The sequence below is a fragment of the Nymphalis io genome, chromosome 10, assembly GCF_905147045.1.
Source record: "Nymphalis io chromosome 10, ilAglIoxx1.1, whole genome shotgun sequence".
Taxonomy (NCBI): Eukaryota; Metazoa; Arthropoda; class Insecta; order Lepidoptera; family Nymphalidae; genus Nymphalis; species Nymphalis io.
Window position 1 is genome coordinate 2,776,474 of NC_065897.1, and position 24,237 is coordinate 2,800,710.

Genomic DNA, 24,237 nt, shown 5'->3' on the forward strand with positions numbered 1-24,237 from the left:
TATATAATTTTCTTCAGAATATTAAATATTCGAAGACTGTAATAAGTAAATTATGTATTGCTAAATAAATTGCAACGAAATGTTATGTCTTTTGCTATCCGCATATCCGATTGCTGTGAAATTCCCTTCTACGCAGTTGTTGACGTTGAATGTTGATAAAGTTCAAAGTTGCTGTGACGTTACTTATCACATTGAGCTCATTCATTCCCCATTCCATTTTCATTTTCCATTTTGTGATGGCATTTAACGGCATTTTGTTCTTATGCTCATTGCGCACGCGTACTTGCAGCGATACGGTTGTTTCTTTAAGAGCATAAACATTATATTTCAAAACATGTTATTGTATTACAACGAAGTATAAAATTAATATTTTTTATTGATATATACGTTATATGTATAATTAAATTTAATTCTAAAGTGTGATATTCAAAATGAGTGCCAAAAAGGTTTGCGAAACAAAAATTTTCGAGGACGAGAATACGGACTCTGGATTTTTGTCTGGACCGTTGAGTGAACAGCTGTTATCTTCCGATGACTTGGATAGGAGAGAAGAACGTTTAGATAGTGACAATGACAAAAAAGTGATCAGTGAATGTACAGAGCTCGACAGTGGTGTGGACTTGTGTTTGTCAGAGTGTCTGTCAAATGTTAAACTTAGTGATCTTCCGCCCACAACTCAGGGCCCCTTAATAGTCATCGAAAGCGAAAGAACCCAGGATATCCCACCACTCGCCATATTATTCCAACAGGATGACGACGGAGATACGTAAGTCAACCTATTTTCTTTACTTGAAACAAATCGAAACGGCTGTTAATAATATATTATATTATAATAAGAAAAACATATTCTATTTAGCATTGCTAATTCATTCGAACACATATTGTAGGATAATAATATGATATATATCCTGAGTTTTGTTTCCTATTTAAATCAAAGTATATTTTTTTTTAATGAAAGGCAAATTTTCAGATGATTAATTAACAACTAAAAATACTATTCCAATAAATTATGCTTAGTCACAGGCTGTATAAGTAAGGCGAGCACTAGGCTTTTGACAATCCAGTGCCCAGCCTAACACCGGATCGACTTTAAATTCAATTTAATATTTTTGTAGACAATTTTATCCAGTTATTAAATAACTTAATAAAATTAAAAATTGTCATGACAATAAAACAATGATGTTTCTTTTATTTAAAAACAATTTAAACTCTTAGTCTTGTAAAATTATGTGTGAAATTGTGTGTGTGTATCAGATCCAATATTTACTTCTTTTGAATATTGCTTACTTTATCCAAATGAGTATTTACTCTATTATTTAAACAAATATAGTGTATTGATTGACATATATTTTATAAAAAAAAATCAAATAGTTGCTATGCACTTTTACTTTGATAATAAGAATAATATTTTTTATAAATACAAGCCTCAGTTAGAATTGCTAAATGAAAATAAACATTCCAGCCAATTTCCTTATCTCAACTACCAATTTAACATGAAGTTATGGCTTCCTGTTCGAATTTAAATAAGATAAAATTTTATATATTGAACTTATACTTGTATCAATGATCATTGTATTATTAATTTTTATAAGTTTATTGCAAATTATAATATTATTGTATATTATATAGTAATTTTGTAATATAGTATAATTATATAGTAATTTTGTTATAATATAGTTAGGTTAGTACAAATATTTGGTTAAGTCATACATTACATGTGATATAACTGTGACTGTGACCATCTATGACATAATATATAACCATATTTGGTTCATAAACAGATTAGCTTTTTTTTTAAATGAAAAAATAATATCAAAATTATACCGTTTCAAACAAATACTTAAGAAAAATAAATGCTTTATTTTAGTTTATTATAAAGAATGTATCTTAATATATTTTTTTAATTGTTATCACATCTGTAGTTCTGAACATAATGAAATATTTATTTGCTATGATAGGCTCATATAAATTTAAGTGCACATACAATTTTGAACCATATTTACTCAGAGATAGGACTGAGATTTCCAGTACAGTACAAAACCTTTTAATCTTGTAAAAAAAATTATTACAAGTTTTATTTAGCTGTGCCTGTTGGTATGTATAGTATCTTGCCATTAATTTTAAGCCAGTTGAAATCAATTGAGCTTAAGTTTTGCACATTTTATTAATAAATACTAACTAGTATGTCATATTCATTTAAATTTTTAGTGTAGAAATTAAATAAATGCTTAACTTGTTGTTTCTTTTCTTCTTCGCTTTATAGTTGATGATCATTGTAAAAAACACAAAATCACACAACGCATTCTCCATTCTGCGGAAGGTTCAATAGATTGGAAAACCCGCTCCGCGCACTCTGTTTTCTTTATCACGTTGACAACTGTAGTAATCTTGTATTTATTATTACCGCCGTATCATTCGACCTTTTTCCAGTATGGATTTTTTTTGTTTGCCAAGTGAATTTATCACTTAGGTTCTTGAATCTAGGTACATTGTTGTTTCATTAACGTAAATTATACATTTTGTATTATGCTTTAGGCAAATCGATTTCTCGATATGACGCCGTTAAAAAAACTGTAAAATTTTTTTGCTAATCACATGTATGAATTAATTTTAAGATACATTCAGAGGTATTGTTATTTGAAATTAATTTATCTGTGTAAACGTGTGCTTTCAAATTTTTTACAATCACAGTAATTTATCGAAGCCGATCACGCGGCGACGCATTCGCACATTTAACTGTACATTTGTAACACAAGCAGTAAAAATTAATTATGTAATGTATTTAAATACTAATTGTAATGTTTTCAATATTATTTTATAAGTTTGTTATTTCATAAAATTAATTATCTTCTAGGCAACTCCATATCGCAGCGGTTCACGGTTGCGAAAAGTCAGTCGGTACTCTAATAAGGGTGTGTCCAGACAAGGCATGGCTGGACGTCCCCAACGATTATGGCCACACGGCGCTTCACCTCGCGGTTATGAGCGGGCACGCCGTCGTCACCAGAATGTTAGTCAGAGCCGGTGCCTCCTTAGCCATGAGAGACGTTAGTGGAGAGACACCCCTTCACAAAGCTGTCGCTGGAAAAAGACTAGAGTGCTTGAAAGCGCTGCTATCGGCAGTACCAGAACACCCACCAAGGAAGCTTTCGACGATATTGAATCAGAAAAACTACAAAGGTATTTATTCATTATAGTCCTTCACTTAACGCCTTTGTCTATAAATTTTGTTCAGGTTATGATTAGTTAAGTAATGACTGTGTCTTCTTAATTTAAATTAAATTATTAAATCAATGATGAAAGAAAGTGAGAAATTAATGTTTAACTGAACGCCCATAACAACGTTTAATAGGTAAGGTCGAATAATTTTATGTAATAGAGAAATGGTATTGCAATTGATTGTCTAAAATCTACCGCCCTTTTGAATGATAATAATAAATAGCTTAGAAGCAGAACTAGGCATGGTATTATTTTTTTTTTTTTTATCAATTGATTTTATCGAGGAACGATCTCGAGGCGATTGTTTCATTCCAAACGCGTTATCATCTATAAAGTCGTTGGTTACTAAACTTTGAAACATTTTTTTAAAATCATTTTATGTTAAACGTTTCTGAGATATTTTGGCGTATCATAGTTTCACAATAAACCCTTGGTAACAGAGATAACAAGTTTATGCTATTACAAACACAATACATTATCAACTACTAGATCCCGCTTGCGGCTAAACCCGCTTGTGAGAGACCGGGGGAGGCTTTTGGTTACCTATGTATTAGTACTAGACAGAGTATAAGCTATATCTATTCTAAATTAAAAATCCGCTTAGCAGTTATTGCAAAAGAATAACAAAGTCCATCCATCCTCTCAAACTTTCGCGTTTATAATTTTAATAGGATAATCATATTGTGAAGCGTTAAGTTTATATCTTTAAGAATTTTCTGATAGTTATAATGATATTTATTATTCTTATGTTAGAAAATTCGCTGTTGCTAAACTAACTTTTTGAAATATTAACGGAGCATCGAAAATAAGCGTGATAAAATAATCATTCTAGTAGCTTAAGTTGTTAATGGCATCAGATTGTAATTGTAACGAACAACGTAATTCGAATGACGTCATCGTATAGTTAATAACAGTGGTCGTTCGGGTCACCGATAATAATTACTACTGATATATTAATAAACGAGCTCCGTCTTCAAATTCATTTAGTTAGACATTTCACATAAATGTATAGCTTTTTTACAAGGACTTCGTTGATATTCTGGTATCTAAATATTGATTAAAAAATATGACATTAAATTCCATACAGTGGTATTCATGTGATACGTACGTGTGTGTAGATACAAACGCGCACACAAACACACGCGCGTATATACTTTTATCTGATCAAGTATTAAAAAAAATATTTACATGGTACAGTTTAAACATATTTAGATTTGAATTGAATACAGTTAAAGGTGTTTTTTTTTTAAATGTTTTGTCATTCATTTTGTCCGCAATACGGAAATCCCACAGCGCTGCAATGCCCTTAATTGTTTTCTATGTACCATAACGTACCAGCTTGTGAATCACAAGTAAATACCCAATAATCGGTTTTTCCATCATTATATTTAAAATTAAAAAAAAAGTTGTGGCCGTCACGGGATGTCCGGCAGAGCGAACATCGAAGTTGAAAATCATAATTGAAGAAAATCAATAAATAAAAACATATTGTTAATAAAGATAATTAATAAACACATACACACACACACACGCACACACACACACACATACAAGGGAATTAAGAACGACATGGGAAGACGGGCCAAAAGATAGAACAGAATATTGTACACCAAAAGAGTTACAGAACCATTTTAAACTCAAACACAAAAGCAACGAAAACTATTTCGTACAAAAGGCGGTTATCGCTAAAAGAGCGATCTCTTCCAGAAAACCTTTGGGTGAAGGACATGAAATAAATAAATAAAGCGGTAATGAGGTGTACTAATCGTCTCAATTTTTATTTAAGATGTTTTATAGAAATAATTTCTCCATCGATGAACTTATCTTTGGTATTTCTATGTAGGTATTTGTCCTTAAAAGCTTTTCTCTAAGATAGCTAGAATAGAATGGGTTAATAAGGATTGGTTATAATATTATATATTGTTATAATATATGTTATGTTATAATATAATTTGCCGAATTTACGTAATGTTATCTATCGCATTTAATGAAAACTCCTTATCGATTTGTTTTGCTGCTATTTATAACTTTTGTTATAAACGCAAATAAAAATTAAGCTATAATTTGTTTTTATTTATTTAAACATATTTTAATATCGTTAATGACGAAGTTAAAGCTGTTTAAAGTATATAATATATATGATATAATTATATCATAAGGTCTTCATGAACTACGAAACATCAAAGGCATCCAAAACAAAGCGATAAATCTTTTGATTCTTCAGCATTCTGAGAACAATATGTACTTTTATGAAAAAAATATTGTAGATTATATTGACAGTAGCTGGTTCGATCCTAAACCATTAAACTATTTAAATATCCACTCCTAACACAAGCTTATCGCTTAAATGAATGAAAACAAGACTCATTAGCAATTGTTTGATAAATAAAACCTAACTCGTTATTTATCAATTAAATCATGGATAGTCCAATAGAATGTTAATCATAATAATTACATAACGGATATAAAAGTGGTTTGCGGATATCAGAGGCTGTTTACCTTCACCGGATGGCATTGTCCTTTGAGGATTGTCCATCAGGACATAGCACGCAACAAGTCATCAATATAAAAAAAATCAGTTTCACTAGGATCTTGAATTGTAATAGAAACCAGTTTATCTACATAGGCGTTGTTTACGCGCTTAGTCGCCGGCTTCGGGCTTCAAGGTCTCGAATAACGTTTTGTACCATCAAATTCCCACAGCAAAGGAAAATAACTATATAGTACGTATTGAAACCAATGCAAACCTCAAGACGATGCAAACCTCTAGACCAGCTATTCTCAACCACTGTGCCGCGGTACTTTTGTGTGCCGCCACATTTTAGACATAATTATGTTAATACTATTAAATAATATGGATTTAAAAAGATTCTTTTAACAGGAATATATATTTAAATCCATAAAATTTCATTGGGTTCGTATATCTATTTTACACAGTGTGTATAGGTAAGTAAATAATTTTTTAACTTATATTTATCTTTGTGTGCCACCAAATTTTGAAATCGTTAAAAGTGTGCCACAACAAAAAAAGGTTGAGAATTATGCTCTAGAAGATGCCGATTTATCGCATAAGTACTTAGAACTCTCGGCAAATACAAATATTCCAAAACTGTTATTGTTTGCGGAAATATTATATATATATGAATCTTTGAAGCTCAAATAATTCAATTAAAATCAACGTCAAACAAACTAATTTCAAATGTACATTTGGTTTTTCCTGATTTTGTAAATTTCATTGAACAAAACATTTCTGCCGGTCGAAATAATAAACTTACGTGTGGTTTTTCCGCCGTTATACAATGTCTTATTCTCGAATCAACACTTTCAACTTTGTATTCATAATTTGCATTTGGTTTTACCCGTCCGTGTAGCTTCGTATTCAAAGAGAAGTTTATGTATACATGATAAATTTAACTCCCAGTTTTGAATTGTATCTAGATATTTACTTTTATTTCTATTTATCAAAATTAAGAGTTTTCGGATGATTATTTCCAAACCTGTAAGTTTGTCGAATCTAAAGATAAATTTGGAATAACCCACACACGTTGAAGATACTGTATAGATGCGGTAGGTAGGTCCGCGATCCACGGTCACGACGACCCGTGGGTATTCCCAAAGTCAGCCGCTCGCGTAACAGAACGAACCGGCTAGCAGTGAAAGCGTGTGCCTATTCGTAAAACGAAACGTTTGGACTACCCGATCTTAGCGAGCGCGCTAATTGAGAGGTGGTTACATGAATGTAAAAAAACCCACGTTTGTTTCTTTGCCATTCTATCTACATATGATGGTACATTCAACCGACAATTTCAACTTCGGTTTTTGGTATATATTTATTCACTGTGACATTTGGTAATAATAATACTTTAAGCCGAGATGGCCTAGTGGTAAGAACGCGTGAATCTTAACCGATGATCGTGGGTTCAAACCCCGGCAAGCACCACTGAATTTTTATGTGCTTAATTTGTGTTTATAATTCATCTCGTGCTTAACGGTGAAGGAAAACATCGTGAGGAAACCTGCATGTGTCTAATTTCATTGAAATTCTGCCACATGTGTATTCTACCAACCCGCATTGGAGCAGCGTGGTGGAATAAGCTCCAAACCTTCTCCTCAAAAGGGAGAGGAGGCCTTAGCTCAGCAGTGGGACATTAACAGGCTGTTACAATACTTTATTAGATAACATGGATAATGTCTAGTGCCAGACGTTACACAACTAATATTTTTACATCTTCATAATCTTTATTTTCTTAATTATATAATATATAATCATTCGGAAAAACATAAAATTATATTTCCTTTTCGTATTTTTTTTCGCTTTACTCAGAAACTTTCAGGGATATCTTTAAGAAATATTTAAGTTGTCCCAGGAAAACCGCAGAAGTCGACGAAGCGGCGCCGCCATACCACATTGGCATTAGGACAATATCAATTGGAATGATGATTCTTTTGGGTTATCCCCGCGTGAAAGTATACATTGGGAACTATAAAAAAACGCGACTACGGAATTCCCAAACAAGCTTAACGGTTATCGGATGATTATATAAACTGCATCGTATTACTTTTACACCGCAATTACTCAATTACAATTTTTTGTTATCTGTAAATTGGCTATTCGTATATACAGCACTTTCTAATAATATTTTTTTTTCTTCGTCGATCTTAATTAGTGCTTGTATATTATTTTGTATTTGTTGAAATAAACCATTAGCTTTACGGTATACGGACCGCCTAGCGAATAGCAACGTGAGAGTCTTAGATTCGATCCCTTGGGATGTTGTTTATCGTACGTTAGGAAAAATATTAACTAGTTTCCACTCGTGGCTTCGCCTGCATGGAAAGGAAAGTGAGGTTTTAGGTACCTTCATCGCCTAGGTCTTTTTTACACCCCTCAACAGTGTTAAAAAAAATCAGACGATCGGTTTAGTAGTTAAGACCTGAAAGCGTAACAAACAAAGAAATAAATAAACTCAGTTTGGCATTTATAATATTAAGGAATATTTATAATAGTAAGGACAACTGAAAAAAGGCAGTTTGAAAAAAAAGTCCTTACTTGTTGCTATTAATTTTATATTTAGAATCTTATCAAAACGTTATGCGCGTCGTCTATCATAATCCAATCTTTGATTACCGTCGTTTGTCCTGATGGTTTAAGTTAATCAGCAATATGGTCAAAGACACCAAAACGAACATTAGCAAGTCATTTAACGTCGTTAATTTTATTATATGTAGATTACGTTGCTTATATTTCTCTGGTATTTCCAAAGTATATGATAAATTACACGAGTATCGTGATAAAAAGACTTACAATGTTGATGAAAACGACTCGTTGAACATAAGTGTTCATACAATAAACGCAAATATATATATTAAATATTACAAACATATTTTTTGAAAAGTCGAATGTTATTAACATTGTTATTTGTTAAATTATGCGGCTTATCTATATGGTTGTGTCAGATTGGACATCGGACTATAAAAGTGAGGGAATCGGGTCGAGAGTTCACCGGTTCTTGCGCACGCACTCATAATTGTCGGTCGTAGCTGAAATTTGGTCAGGGAGTTGTTATTATAAGAACTAAATTGCACCCGAAATAGCTGTGGTTGGATGGAAGTCATGCATACATCGGAATAGTTTTCGTGACGCTGTTTCGGGCTTAAAAATAGATTTCACTACTAAAACAAATAAGTTTTTTTTAGGTAAGTAATTAGTCTTCCCAGACATGTCGAGTGTTCCTCGATAAATAGCTCAAGTGAATCAGATTATATAATATTAATGTTAAGTTATAACGTATCAGCATATGCGAAGATTGTTATTAAAGCATGTATTTACCGCTTCTGAATGTCACATACGTATTCCAGTGTGTAAACGTTATCAGTAACATTTGTTTTTTCAATTTAACTCGGGGGTTTTCCACCATTTGACCTGGTTTTTCATGTACTTGACTCGTATCTATAGTGAAAATTTCATCATTCGTCGCGGAGCGTGCCGTGGTGAAGGTTAACGATCTATTTTGTTTTTGTTTTTTTTACATGATATAATATATGAAGACATTACAAATGAAACAAAATTATTCATATACATGTATATGGTGCCGTATTAAGCGCTTAATATTAAGCGCTTTAAATTTTTATGAAAGCTGCCACGTTTAACATTTACGAGTACGGAAACAGCGAAATATATGTCGTCTGCCTTATATGGCGAGGGCAATTCGCTGGCACGTCGCTCGTCAGTCGTCACATTAATGGGAAAACCCCAGTGTCCCCTGCCGCACCTCGCCGCGCCCCTCGTCCGCCCGGCGAGCGGCGCGCGCGCTCCGCACCTACACATTGCGTTTTAACATTTAAATATCGCAACTCACAACATAATAAACATATTTACTGCCTCGTGTCATGCGTATTGTCTTTACTACGTTACTCTAGTACAAGTACATTGACTAAACGCATACTCACAGCTATCCTCACCACACAGCCACCTTGGATTACTATGATGTAATCAATGGTTCTGGTTTTTTTTCACATACCTATAATTATGTATTATTATTGCTTAACAAAATTAAATGGTTTTTAATAAATGATACGTGATATTTTCTTATGACATAAAGCTCGCCTTTATGCGGTGTCGATGTTTCTAGCTATATATCGATATAGAATTTACACGTGTATGTGTATCGACACATACACGTGTAAATTCAGTTAATAATATAAGTAACTAGTTTTCCATGTCGGTATGTCGTATGTTTTGACCGTCAATTAATCCTCGCGAACGTTATTTAAACGAAGTGAGTTTGTAATTCATTTAACACTTTGTTTTGTTTAAATGAAATAGATCAAATATAATTTATTATATTTCAAATAAAACGGTTTCAATGTTCCATTTTTAAAACTGCGACTGAAATTAAATACATATGTTTTATTGTAGTTGTGTCTAAAAGCAGGAGATGGTACATAAAAAGAAGTATGAAAAGATATCATAAATTAGCACTGTCGCTATTTCGACTGAACTATTATTATATTTAATCTTTAAATAAAATGGAATTTGTTTCTCACACAATTCGTGAACTTTAAAGAAACTGGGAATCAGCGATCTATTTTCGACGCGATCGAAATAGTTTTGGAGTATATCCAACTTCAAGGATTTGTTCTGGATAAACTGCTGATGAAGAGTGGAATATTCTTTAGCGTTCTGAATAATCATTGAACCGGATCTTACTGATCTTTGATCGTAATCGTCTATTTTATTTATCGTATACCTAGATTACACTCATTTAAATTAGATTAAGAGATTCATAATTAATAGTAACTTTATATTAATCATGACTGAGAGTTTTTGATTATTTTTATTATTAATGTGACTATTCTATGATTTTGATATTTATGATTAATGAATTTTAATAAATAACGAAATACGTATGTTATATTTTAAATAGGTTTCCTTAAAATATTAACAACGAAAAAACCTATTAAATTCTACCTAACGTTCTTAGTATATAAAATTACCATCTATTTTCCTTAATGTATTCATTCAATATGAATATCTTTATCGGTAACCAATTCGGTAATATAAGTTTGTTTTATAGTCCTATATAGAAGCTAGAACAGTAATTGTTTTTTTTATGCCTAACATGAGCCTCCTGATGGCAAGTGACCTTTGCACATAGACACTGGCACTGCGAGGAGTTCAAAGACACAAACTTCAAACTTTGACAAGCATTTTGGGCGATAGCACCCTGTTGTCAGATATTTTAGCCAGACGCCGTAAGGTTTTAAGCAACCACATTCCAATATTTAAGCAAGTCTTGAATATTTTATACAATGTATTTTATCTTTTGTTTTAGGTCAGACGTGTGTGCATCTCGCAGCCACGGCGGGACACATCGAGTCGCTCCAAGTTCTGATCTATTTTGGAGCCGACATTAACGCCAGGGTAAGCTATTTACATTTAACATGATTTTCTGGATGCAGTTTGCTCTAACAATAGACTATTATATAACACGTATCGTACTTATAAAAACGAGGACGTACGATGTCGTATTTATATGAACCTATTAATTTAATTTTTAACGCTGGAAAAACGCATTACGCGTTTCCCCCACGGGAACAGTGTTGGCTTTAATTTTTTTAGTATGTGAGGCTCGCCGGTGTCCAAGGCGCCGAGTGCGCCTCGAACATCGGAATACCCACTAAAAACCAGCGGTACCCTTTCCGTTTTAACAAGGAGCGCCACGGGATCGCTTGCGCATGCTAACGTGATATTTATATGAACCTTAGACAACCTTAAAGATTCTTTATATTGTTCGCTACACTCGAGTTACTGATAGAAATAAAATGAAGCTAAAAAATCATTTTAATATATAATCCATGTATGTCGTAGTGTGTTTGTCTAAGACCTTTCCCTTTGTAACGGGGCAACTGCAACACTTGAGTCACAAAGTTTCCTGGGAAAATCCGCTAATCAAACTGTCGACTAATCTGCTGATAACCCGATAAGTGCTGGGTTTTTTTTGTTCACCTTCGCCACTGATCGCGCATAACGGTATAACGACCTTGCGCCCGCTGCCAAAGACTGCCAGCATAACCACAGGGTTTTACGGAGGTCAGGACGATGGAATGTTTCCTTGAAAAACCCCACATTTTCCCCATAGTATCGCCCATACAGTTTTTAATGGTAAAGACTTCGGTATCTATCGGTAGCTAGCGGTCTTTATCAATTTATCTCTGTAAAAATAAATTACGATGCGTATTTTTTTGTCTAGTAATGGTATATGATAGTAAAATAAGCCAGTGCGTGATATTTAATAATATTGATAGTAATAGTTTTAATCTGTTGTTTCACCTATGAAGTAGCTCATGTGTTTTTACTTCCCGTAGGAGGGTCTGGCCGGTTGGACGCCGCTACACGTGGCGGCGCGGCGCGGGGACGTATCCCTCGCGAAGTTCCTGCTGCAGCGCTGTTGCGGCGCTGACGTCGCGGCGCGCGACTACGCCGGCCGCACGCCGAGACGCCTCGCGCGGTCCGCACGCGTCTGCGCGCTCTTTGCGCCCGACGACGACGAAGACGACAGCGAGGACGATGTAAGTACGAGAAACGAACTAGACAAAGTAAGGTCGTCAGACCGATGACTTTACGTGCCACCCGAAGCATTTTCAATTCACCCTTAATTGTTTAACCGGTAGTAGGTTTATATATATTATTATTATATGCAGGCTCGCCTGAGTGTCTTCAAACATCATTTTTTTCTTAATACACAATGATACGTTACTAAGAGTAATTACAGACACAATGTACATAACATTACTGATCTCGTAGTGACTTTCACAAAAGCAGTTCATAAGAGCTTATCACCAGGCCCTTATCTGGTCGACAAAGTCGATAAAGATGAAATAAAAGACTTAAACCTTCTTTCTCTTCCAGATGTACGACAGTGACAGTGACGTCGACAGTCTGTTCGAGAAACTTCGACAGAACGTCAACCCCATCAACGTCGCCTGATAAGACGCGATGTACATCAGCGATATCACCTAAATCGGAGAATATTGACCGAAGATATATAGCAACATTCAACTTATTGTTCAGTACGAACATTTTATGTTTGCCGCTCTGATGTGTGGCATTGTGATAGTTGAGGTAACAAATAGCGGATACTGAAACTACACTCGCTGCTACTTCAGAGCGGCAAAGTTTAATGTTTCTACCACATACTTTGTAATATTTATACGTTACGAGGAATTATAAACACCATTACAGTATGTCATTCAAATGTAAAACTGATATATTAGAAAAATCTTAAAGTTAAGGCGTTATGTATATTATCCACTTCAATACAATAAATGTATATAAATTAAAAAATATGTGAAAATGTATTGAATGACACGCATCGTTATTGTATTCTTAACCTATATACAGATCATATTGGAATTAATTATATATTACTCTTGAATTCCTCGTTCGTCATACAATGATATATTAATTATTTACATTTAATCTTCGTTTATGTATATATTATATAATAATATGCGGTTAACTGTACGATATAATTGCTTTAATATATCATTAAGTTATTATTTGAAACTGTTACTGTTTGTATTTAAGCATTTCTTTTATCCATACTTCTATGTGATTTATTATTTCATTAAAATTTGTACATAATTAAAAAATATATATACTTCTTTTTTTAAATTACTTATATTTATAGGGAACTAAAAAAAAGTTTATTTTGATATTTTGTACAACTTCAAATGAAATTGATTTCAATGCCTGCATAGTGTTTTTTTTTTTCGTTTAGAAAAATAAAATTGGCGCCTTAATCTGTAAATTTTTGGATGTTGTAACTGAATTGCTAACTTACTACATGTTCTCTATATATATTCTAGGACTTTTTAATCAAAATAAATTGTTTATAAAAATCATAGAATTGATCAAAGTTATGACTTGATTATCGATCACTGAGCCAACGGACATATATTTGATATTGAAGTGGATCATTGGTGACGTCACAAAGCAGTTCACGTGCTTAGTTATTTGTAATGATTATCTATGGTTCCATTTCATTACCTGTGGTAAATTAAACAAAAGCAAAAATAAAAACGTATTAATTTTTTTTTTCTAATAATTTAATTATAAAGTAAATATTATTTTAACTAAAACATTAACTGCGGCTTGTAATGAAATGGATCATATGTTTTATATATAAATGTCTTCCTACAGATTAAATATTTATATTATGTTACTAGAAATACTATGCTATTAAATTTATGTGTTATATATATTGTATTTATTTATACTTTTGAGAATAAATTTGAGGAAGGCATTGTAAATTAGGCCAGTCATAAATAAAACAATAATATATTTTACGGTCTTGCCCTAACTTTCGCAAGAAAGCAGCGGCTAAGACCGAGTCCGTCACCGCGCCGCAGAGTTTTCAATAAAGAAAACGTTACACGCGATTAGGTTACATTAGACAAATGTTTGTTAAGAATCAGCTGGTTATGTATAAGCTTAGTATATAATGTGCAATTATACAACTCGAACGCCGAATGAAGTCTCGTCGGTGCTAAGCGCCAGCACGGTCGGCGTACACGATCGCACGGTACAACTCAAATAGGCCTCTAGTTCGTACATTGTAACATATTTGAACGTATGTTCTACTAGTCTTTGTATTTTATTAAATTATAACATGTTTGAACAATCCAGATATTTTATTTCTCGACTTAAAACAAATACGCATTAGAGTGAAATTATTTATAAAACGAACGGCATTTAATCCTATTATTTATTAAAAATAATAAAAGTGTACGAAGCTTAAGATGTGAATTTTTAGATTTTATATTTTGATATATATAATCAGATTGGAACAGAACCGCCTGATAATATCAAAGATTTTTTATTATATATACATGTTTCATTCTATTACAAATAGTGTGATAGTGTACGCCAACCTTATTAAAAATATTCACTTTTAATTTATTTTTTATTATCTATATTTTTTTTGTACACGAATTATATTATCGTAGTACGACTAAGTTTCTCTATTATTCTTTGTAAAATATATATCGTTTTCAGTGAATATATACAATAATATATCAGATGCTTTTTGATTTTATCCTACTACATAACAACCAGTGTTAAATTTTCACATTATGCAATAATTCAATTGTTGCCAGTACTTTCATTATTGTCAATTTATAATATATTGTAGCTATATTTTTTTTTATTTACAATTGATACTTGAGACGATGACGATGATTGTGAAATGTATATTTTTGAAAAAAATTATATATAAATTTGTGGTACCGACAGAAGCGCAATGAAAGAGGTGAGATTAAAACATCAAAAAACATTCATCATCGTTTGCTGACATCTTTCTTTAACAACAGAATAGCGCCGTTCATAAATCTTTATGATATTCAATTTAAGCTCTAAACTTTCCAACTTAGGACTTTAACAGCCTTTGCAACGATATTTTTTTATCAATGTCACTTAAGGTCTACCATATTTTAAGCCGATCTAACAAATCTTTACTGAACTGAGCTGTTTTTAGAGATGGGTTTTCATTTGTTTTTTCACTTTTTTTGCTTAAGGAAGTGGAATAATGCTATTTGTCCAAGGCGCAAAAACAATAATCATAATATAATATATGTAATAATTGTCATTGGAATTATCTTAGTTGTTATAAGATCCATATATTTGGCAGTCTGATGGAGGGCTTTTTGTGGCTAAAATATATCCCCTTATAATGTTAAATACCTACATACTTAGTGTGATAGTAATACAAAAATATAAAATACTAATTTCTACCCACGTTGGAATGGGTACAAGGTATTAGGTAAAAGCAGCCTATATACTTAGGGTTCAAGCTTGCGGCATATCAAATTTCATCGATTTCAGGCCGTAAAAGACAGATAGGAGTTACGTTCGCATTTATAATATTAATATATATAACGGTCGTTCAACTTTACATTAATGAATAATCATGTAAAATATATTATACACGTAAGCGTCCATTTTAACACAACGCAGACGACTATTAATATCAATTAACTACTATATTAAGCGTCAAGGACAATGAACAATATAAAGAATTAGTTTAAAGTCACCCGAAAGAAATTAGTCAATAAAAATATTTTACGAGTTCCGATTTATGTATGCGATATTTGTTAAAGCTCACTCTCTTGTTCAAGTTTTGATGTATAGGTATTGGTTCTAACTCCTGTCTGTCTGTTTTCTCCACTCCAGATTGTCAGAGTAGTTTGAAAAGACCGAAAGAAGATACTAGATTTTTCGTTCGCTTCGCATATCATTTTTCAATTATTATATTGCATGAAAAAAATCATTCGATTTTTTTTTATGTTATACGCAGACGGACGAGCAAATGGGACACCTGATGGTAAGTGGTCACTACCATAAAAACTACCTTGGGAACTGACATGTTATGTCCCTTGTGCCAGTAGTTACACTGGCTTACTCACCCTTAAAACCGGAATGTAACAATGCTAAGTATTACTGCTTAACTGCAAAGTATCTGATGAATGGTACCCACCCAGACGGGCCTGAACAAAGACCTCCCACCAGGTATTATTAAAAATTTATCATCAAAGTATATTTAGAAGACTTAACAATTTAATACACGAACACTAAAAACAAAACAACTTAGGTATCCCTTTTTGAATACTTTTAACACATGAAATATTGACAAAGCAAACGATTGTTGTTAAATAAAACATAATATAATCGTTATAAAAATATTTTAATATACAACTGTGCAATGATATTGTATGGCAGTAGCCTTATCGTTAGTTATCACTAGAGTTCACGACACTGCGGTGCTATGTGCGTATATCAATTAATAAGTAACAGCTTATAAATATGTATAGTACATCAAATCAAACCGTTACACTAAACTATTTGTTCTTTAGCTTAATTTCACGTGACGTAAGTATCTTTTCATGCATAATTACATAAATACGTTTCGATATAAGTTTGTAATTAAAAATATATTGCAACATGCATAGATAAAATTATTGTCCTAACAAGAACAGCTAAATTAAAAACATCCTAGTACTGTCTATAATTAAACATTTTATGTAACCAGATGCTCAAATTTTCCTTATAAAAACGACGTTAATATACTTATGTAGGATCAATGTGTATTGACATTATAAAGTATTTATTTTATTATTTATATATATCATAAATAGAATATATATATATGAATTTTTGGTGCTGATATAAATATGTGCGTCGTTTAAAAATGGAAATTGTAATTGTATTTTTATTCTGTGATAATAACTTAAAAAAAATGTTAGCCTTTCATTTAAAAAAAGTATTATTTTTAAATATATTTAAGGCTTATTCCTCAATAAATACAAATTATGAAACAATATGATTTGTTAATATATGTATGTATAACGCATTTAATATTGGCACAAAATAAAAATACTTCTTTTGCGATACAAAAACAAAAAAAAAATCTTATTCGTATATCTCTAAACCAACAACTTTATTTATTTATATTTTAATCCATGACGAATGATAGTTGAATAAGGGCTAATGTTTTTCTAGAACTTATTTCATTGCATGGCACGATTGCGCCATTTTTTTAAGTTAAAATAAGGATACTACAAGTAACTACTAACTAGGATAAGGCTTTTGTTTTTTTTTGGTAGTTTATTTATTAAATCGGAATAAATTACCCATCAATTAATTTGCAGGCCTGTATTATTAAGGTTGATAATACAGGCCTTGGTTTGTTTATTTTAATTTTTCGGTGATTACCAAAAACTAGAGCCAGAAGAAAGTTTCCTTTAAAGAGAATAAAAGATCGTTTACAAAAATAATTATCATATTTTAATTTAACAGTTTATTCTAAATAATATTGAAAATGGACGCAAATATATATTATATTAAATGACATACAATAAGTATGCAGATAATAAAATAATTGAAATAAAATGAAATTTTAAAAATATCACGTGACTACTTTGTGACGTCATAACGTTAACGTGCTTAATATGACCATAAATGAATCACAATACATAAAAATTTGTGCATGTATTTGTTCGTATTCCAGGTACACACATCGTTGATCGAGTTTAAAATTTAAATTGTAATTGGCACTGGCATGAAGGTTTCTGTCATGGTACCATCAACATAATTGATGGCGAATATTATTCGACAATTGTTTACAAAAAAAAAAAAAACAAAAAGACTTCAAAGCATGCCAGATATTAGCTGTATAATATAAACAAAATCATATAAATAGCTGCCTGTAACATTGATGTATATATATGATATGAATTCAACATTGTGTCGCAAACTGTTTAAAAAAAATATTTTTAATTTATTGTAAATAAGTAACTTTAGCAATCTTTTACAACAAAAATATTAATAAAGTCAATTATAATAATAAATTTAAACAGATAGTTACACAAGTTGTACATCGACTATACATATATATGGAATTTAAATTATATTAGAACTATATATTTGGAATGATCTACTAAAACTAATATTTAAACTCAACGAATTCTTTATAACTTTAACGCCTCAACTCCTGTTAAGAGCAAATTAATTAATATCCAATCGTTTAATAAGGACACTTTTCCCCGACGAGGCTCGTACTTAGTCTCGGCGACTAAATCTCAGTGTAGTACGTCGGCCGGTTTATGAAGAGCAGATCGAAGACCGTCGGCAGCACGTAGGTGGTGTTGAAGCCGATGAGGCCGTACGTGATGTACTTGTAGGAGTGCTCGACGATGATGGTGTTGGTGTCGTGCAGGCTGGGCGCGGCGGCGCGCACGGCGCGGCGGTCGGCGCCGAGCAGCGCGCACGCCAGCGCGAACGACACGGACTTGGCCAGCGCGCGCGTGGCCAGCACGCCGCAGAAGCCCAGCGTGGTGCGCAGCAGCGTGCAGCCCCACATCTCCACGCTCGGCCACTCCACCGCGTAGGGCGGCGCCAGCGGGCTCGCCGACATGTTGCCCAGCCGGTAGTTTGTCCACGACCCCGTCAGGATGCCGGCGCACACGCTCACTATCATGGTCGTGTCGCCCCTGGGGATGCGAGAGATACTCTCGGTGAATAATATCCCCAGGTGATAAACAATTTTATACCATCTATTGGCGATCACTACAACATCTGAAGAGCGCTCGCTGACGGCGATTTTTTTTTTAAATATAAACGAAAAAAAATCTAAATATTAACTGAGCAATAATATAAATCACCTAACCTTTAAACCATTGGAATCTTACTACCTATTTGTTATTTGAATATTGTCTCGTTCACTTGTCCATTGCTCACCTTGTCGGCGTCCATTTGTCAGATTGTGGATGATATACGATGACTAGAATAGAGATAGTGATGACTAGTAGAGGTGACCACTGGGAAGTTAGCAGAAACCCATCCAGACGGTCAACAACAGGGATCAGAACCACCAACAATGCTGACGACAGCAACAGACCTGCCGCTATATCCTATAAATAAAACATATATACTATATCTACATAATATAGGGGTCCCACCTATCTGTCTTATTTCTGATGTAAATAGTTGTAGTCAAATTAAATATGAAGTGGCGCCACATATGTTTTAAAACATATATAGCTTAATTAGCACAATGCCATGGGTGATACCCGAGGATTGCTCAATCAATTACAACTGTCTCAAGCTTTTTGTGACTAGGCATGATGACTGATATTGAAATAACCTTCTATAATGTGGGTATACGTCTACTATTACTGAAAATAATTTTATTTCAGTAATGAACTAACTATTTACGCAAATAATTACATTTTCATTTACCTATTTTGAATTTCGCTCGAAAACACCCGCAGGTGTCATGGTGCCTGCACGTGACGTCACGCCTCAATAAACGACAGTAAACGTTGTATTATGTCTATACTCAACGAAGAAAGGCAGAAAATATTACGTATTTCCTAAGGTTAAAAATGAATTCCAAAGTTTGCAAGTGGTGTGCGGTCCCTCTGTGTAAAAATACATTCGAATGCCAACCAGATCGAAGAACAATCTACAGAAGCAGAACGATCATATATAAGTAAGCAACGAAAGACGATGGTTCTTGAAGAACGTGAAAAGCAATTAAAAGAAAGTATGGTTACAGAACATTTTGAAGAAATTGCAAATTGAGGCAGAGATTCATAAAGATTTATTATATATTTATGATATATTTAGATTTATAGAAGTTTTCGTAAATATGTAAATTCACAAATTCAGTACTAGTGGAGCTAAATGAAATATTGTCTTAAAAGTTCTTACTGGTAAAAATATTAGGGCTCTTCATATGCGAGTAATACTATACAGCTAACAGAAAAAAACCTATGATAACACTAAAGATAAATACTTACATACATTACATTTTCGAAATTCAGATGAGCAAGTCTTTATTTGATGAAAAAAGCTCCCCTAAAATCAATAAATCCTGGGCAAATTAGAGGAATTTGCCTTAACAAAACCTTGTTCCATCATTGATAGATCTTGGATGTTTTATTTTCTTCACAAAAACGCGAATAATCAACGACTCAACTAATTAAATGATGCAAAATAATTTTGAAACGCGTAAACACAACAACTGTTCAAGAGAAACGGTTATAGATACAGACGCGTGACGTCATTCGCTCTGATTGGTGTTTCAAATAGAATGGCCGATTGCAGAATTTTATACTTTTATTTTACTAAAAATCTTATTAATCTCAATGTGTATATTAAAATATGATCATTTTTAAGAATCCTTTTAAAATAGTTTCTTCTCTAAAATATATATTTTTTTAATTCTCTAATACTGTCATCATGCCTATTCCATTACAAAGATCTGACATAAACTTGCTTATTTAATTGTTAATGCTTTAGTACCTAATTAGGTGATTATCATATGAATATAGCAATATTTTTAACTAATGTAAAAAAGAGGTAATTCTTAATTCAATTGTATTTATTTTTAGTTACATCTGAACTCCATCATTTATAAACCAATTTAAAAATTTTTTTTTTGTGTGTGTGCTTTAATGTTCTCTTTTCAATTTAAAGATTTTATTTTTATGGGCATCGACTTTGGCTTATTGGGGAATTATATTTGAAGTTGGTTTTGTTTTTTTTTTAACAATGATAATTATATTTTAATAACTATATTTGCAATACAAGACATTTCAAAAGTCTATTTAAAACTTGCAATATAATATAAAAAAATGCTGTTTTTTATTAAATTGATAAGGGACAACCAATATTTTTCTAAAATTTACTTATTAATAAAAGTATGAATTTTAATTTCTTACCAGAATGCTATGCATCCCAAGATAAACTCTGCTGACACAGATCAATGTACACCATGACACAGCTATAAGGACTCCCCAATGCACAGGATACTGGTACCTATTCATGGTATAAAATAAGACCGAGAATGGTATGGAGACACCGACCATTGCGTGGGTTGAGGGCATACCGTACTCTATCGCCCACTTATCCTGCAGCTTCTTAACAGGATAACCAGGCCGAGGCCATCTAATTATATCTTTAAAACCTTGACCTGAAAAGTGAAAGACATATTATTAGTATTTATCATTTCCTATACTTTATGTTATTTGATTTGATTATTTTTATTTATCTGAATAAAATTACATTCATTCAAATAACAAAGTTATCCATAATTAAATTTATTAAAAATGTTACATATACATTAATGATGATTAACAATTGCCCAATATGATCAGTCTTGTATATTTTACATTTAAAATTGTAGAATTATGTACTATTTATATAACATTTAATATATAGTGATAACAGTTAATTTGCAGTTTTATGTTTTTGAATGGAGTACTTATTTATTAACATAAGCCATTATGTTTATAGTTCTTAAAATTTTAAATAAGAGCTGAAGGTACCATGATGATAGTGGCTTAAAATGTTCATTGGTGTAATAAATTCGAGAGTTGAAAATGTGACATAACACCTTCGTCCACTTTTGGCTTCAAATATTAGTAGTAGTTTGTAGTAGACAATTATATTATAAGCACTCAATGATGATGAAATTCGTTATGATGTTGTTGAGTGTGAGGTGAGTAGAACGAGTATGACATAATGTTACGCTTTCAAATCAATTCATACCTATATACATAACTATAGTCCACACTAATACAACTCTTCTTCCAACAGCACCATCTATATTCCAAAACCAAAATGGTATAAATGTTGCATAAAATATTTCATCGCCCAGTGCAGTTCCTAATACAAATAAGTAGTACCAGAATTTGTTGTTGATCAAACATTCCACCTCCTCTAGACTTTCTGACGATGTGTCCGTCTCACAAGAAGACTGTGAGGTCCCCGATATATCACTGGGAATTCTCTTATGCTGCCTGGTATTGTCATCTTCACTGTTATGTCTATCAGATCGTATGATACTAGTTTCTTCACTTGAATAGTTTTTTTTATAGATGACACCAAAAAAATTCTGCACTTTAACAACTAAAAGGGGATCCTTTAAATAATCTATTATATTATCCCACATTTTTGTTGGTTTCAATTTAATCTCTTTTATTTATATTATTAACTTTTTTTCTTCTTAGCCACAGTGTAATGATCTAGTTAAAGAATTTGTCTAATGGCTTGAACGAGAAGTATTTCTAACAAAATTGATAAAGTTTTCAATTCATTTTTTCGCGCGTACTGGGCGTGTTGATCAGTAATTAAAAAAAACATTTAATATATTTTTTACTCAATTTGAGGCACTGATTTACAATCTAAATATACACAAAAGAGTAAAAAATATGTGTTTTATAACCATGGCGACTTTGACTTGACATTTGACATTTGTCAATAATTGACATTATTAATTAACCGAATGTTTACCATATTAAATTGTGGACTTGTTTATTTGTGATAGCTCTATTAAGCGGACTCGTTGGTAGTTTTATATTTAAATTAAATCTGAATTATGACTACTCAAAATTACCTTTACAAGCGTAGTTGAAAAAATAATATTTTTAATTTTATTTTATCTGCATATTGTGTTGTTTTATATTGTTTTTATAAAATAAATTACTGGTGAGTAAAGCTATTTGGATTGCATATTATTAAACAGCCCCGAAGCACAGCTCATCTGACTGTTGATTAGGGTTGAAAGTACAACAAAATCTAATTAATTTATTACCACATTTGTTTTATTGAACATTATAACTTCAAAAGGTACCGATAGGATGTCTTTTCTTGATGTCTTGTAAACCTGCAGATCTCAGGTCCTTTTTTTTTGTTTCGCTGGAAAAACGCATTTACGCGTTTCCCCCACTTGAAGTGGGGGGGGGTATGTGGGACTCGCCGGCACCGAGCATGCGTCGGAATACCCACTAAAAAACGAGCGGTACCCACACCGCCGTTTCGAGGGGCGTCACGGGATCGCTTGCGCATACTACCGTGACGCCCCGACGGTTAACCCGCCTCTGCAGGCCTCCAAATCCTAGGGGGTTCTCAGGGTACAAAGACCCCCTAACCCCGGCAACACTTACGGCGGGAGGACAAGATGCGCATAGCGCCGACGCCTTCTCCCCGGTCTTATTCGGCGAAGCGAGTCAGCGGAGGCCCTCTCCTCACGCTCCCGCTCCGCTGCCTAATTCTGCGACATGACATTTTCGCAGAAGGAGACCGTCTCCAACCAGCACCTCTCGCTACCAAGTATGGCGTTTATCACACTCGGCAGCGAGAGGTCTTCATCGACTAAGGCCGCCAGGGACAGGCGCTGAGGTCCCCAAGCGGCCCACTCCATCAGAGTGTGGCACGCTGTGTCCGAAGGCGCACCACACACATGCCAGGAGGGTGTCACCTCCCGCCTCGCTATCCGGTGCAAGTACTTACCGAAACAACCGTGTCCGGTAAGTACCTGCGTCAGCCTGAATGTGAGTGTGCCGTGACTCCGTTCCACCCAATGACTCAAGTGGGGGTGGACCACCTCCACTCCTCCTCAAGTCCACCTGCGAATCACCTGCGAATCAAGGCTCGCTGGGCTAGGGCCTTGACTCGCTCAACCTCCACCGACCCTGGACGGACGCCGCTTGACCTCGTTTCCACCCGGAACCGGTGCACTTCCGCAAGCACCTCCGCCTGGAGTTCCCAGGGCGGATCGCTCGCGAGAAGTGTCGCTGCCGTCCATGACACCGTACGGTACCCACGTATCGCTCTCACCGCTATGACTCTTTGCGGCCTCCGCAGAAGAGCTCTGTTACGAGTGGTGAGAGCCTCCACCCAAATGGGTGCACCGTACAACGCCATGGAGCGTACTACGCCAGCGTATAAACGCCGACATGGTGTTTCCGGCCCTCCTACATTTGGAAGGGGGCGGCCCAGGGCGGCAGCAGTACTTATAAGCTTCGGGCCGAGTTGGATAAAATGCTGCCTGAAGCTCCATGTTCCGTCCAGGATCAGGCCCAGATACCTCATCTGGGCTTGCACCTTAATCACCGTCCCTTGGACGGTGATAGACGCCCCTCGAAGGGGACCCCGATGTGGACCGTGGAATA

The 24,237-nt window shown here is 33.8% G+C and overlaps 2 protein-coding genes across 2 annotated transcripts; one reads left to right on the forward strand and one right to left on the reverse strand.

The window, feature by feature from the left end:
- The first annotated feature begins 219 nt into the window (after positions 1–219).
- On the forward strand, positions 220–14,405 carry LOC126771329 (NF-kappa-B inhibitor cactus). Its single transcript, XM_050491179.1, has 5 exons — positions 220–766; positions 2,855–3,180; positions 11,055–11,143; positions 12,088–12,291; positions 12,632–14,405. The coding sequence occupies exons 1-5, from the start codon at positions 432–434 to the stop codon at positions 12,707–12,709; spliced, it is 1,032 nt and encodes a 343-aa protein (XP_050347136.1). The 5' UTR covers positions 220–431; the 3' UTR covers positions 12,710–14,405.
- Positions 14,406–16,444: 2,039 nt separating this feature from the next.
- LOC126771313 (sphingosine-1-phosphate phosphatase 1-like) lies at positions 16,445–22,511 on the reverse strand. The gene is made up of 4 exons (XM_050491151.1): positions 21,833–22,511; positions 21,004–21,254; positions 19,016–19,188; positions 16,445–18,768 (listed from the first exon to the last, which is right to left on the reverse strand). Exons 1-4 carry the CDS (start codon positions 22,233–22,235, stop codon positions 18,351–18,353), a joined length of 1,245 nt encoding a protein of 414 aa, XP_050347108.1. The 5' UTR covers positions 22,236–22,511; the 3' UTR covers positions 16,445–18,350.
- Positions 22,512–24,237: the final 1,726 nt, after the last annotated feature.

Coding starts and splice junctions, on each gene's coding strand:
- LOC126771313 (XM_050491151.1), bottom strand. CDS start 22,235: ATGTGGGATAATATAATAGATTATTTAAAGGATCCCCTTTTAGTTGTT. Junction 21,255..21,832: donor GACTATAGTTATGTATATAG/GTATGAATTGAT, acceptor TTCACTTTTCAG/GTCAAGGTTTTAAAGATATA. Junction 18,769..19,015: donor GACAAATGGACGCCGACAAG/GTGAGCAATGGA, acceptor TCGCATCCCCAG/GGGCGACACGACCATGATAG.
- LOC126771329 (XM_050491179.1), top strand. CDS start 432: ATGAGTGCCAAAAAGGTTTGCGAAACAAAAATTTTCGAGGACGAGAAT. Junction 767..2,854: donor CAGGATGACGACGGAGATAC/GTAAGTCAACCT, acceptor ATTATCTTCTAG/GCAACTCCATATCGCAGCGG. Junction 12,292..12,631: donor AAGACGACAGCGAGGACGAT/GTAAGTACGAGA, acceptor TTTCTCTTCCAG/ATGTACGACAGTGACAGTGA.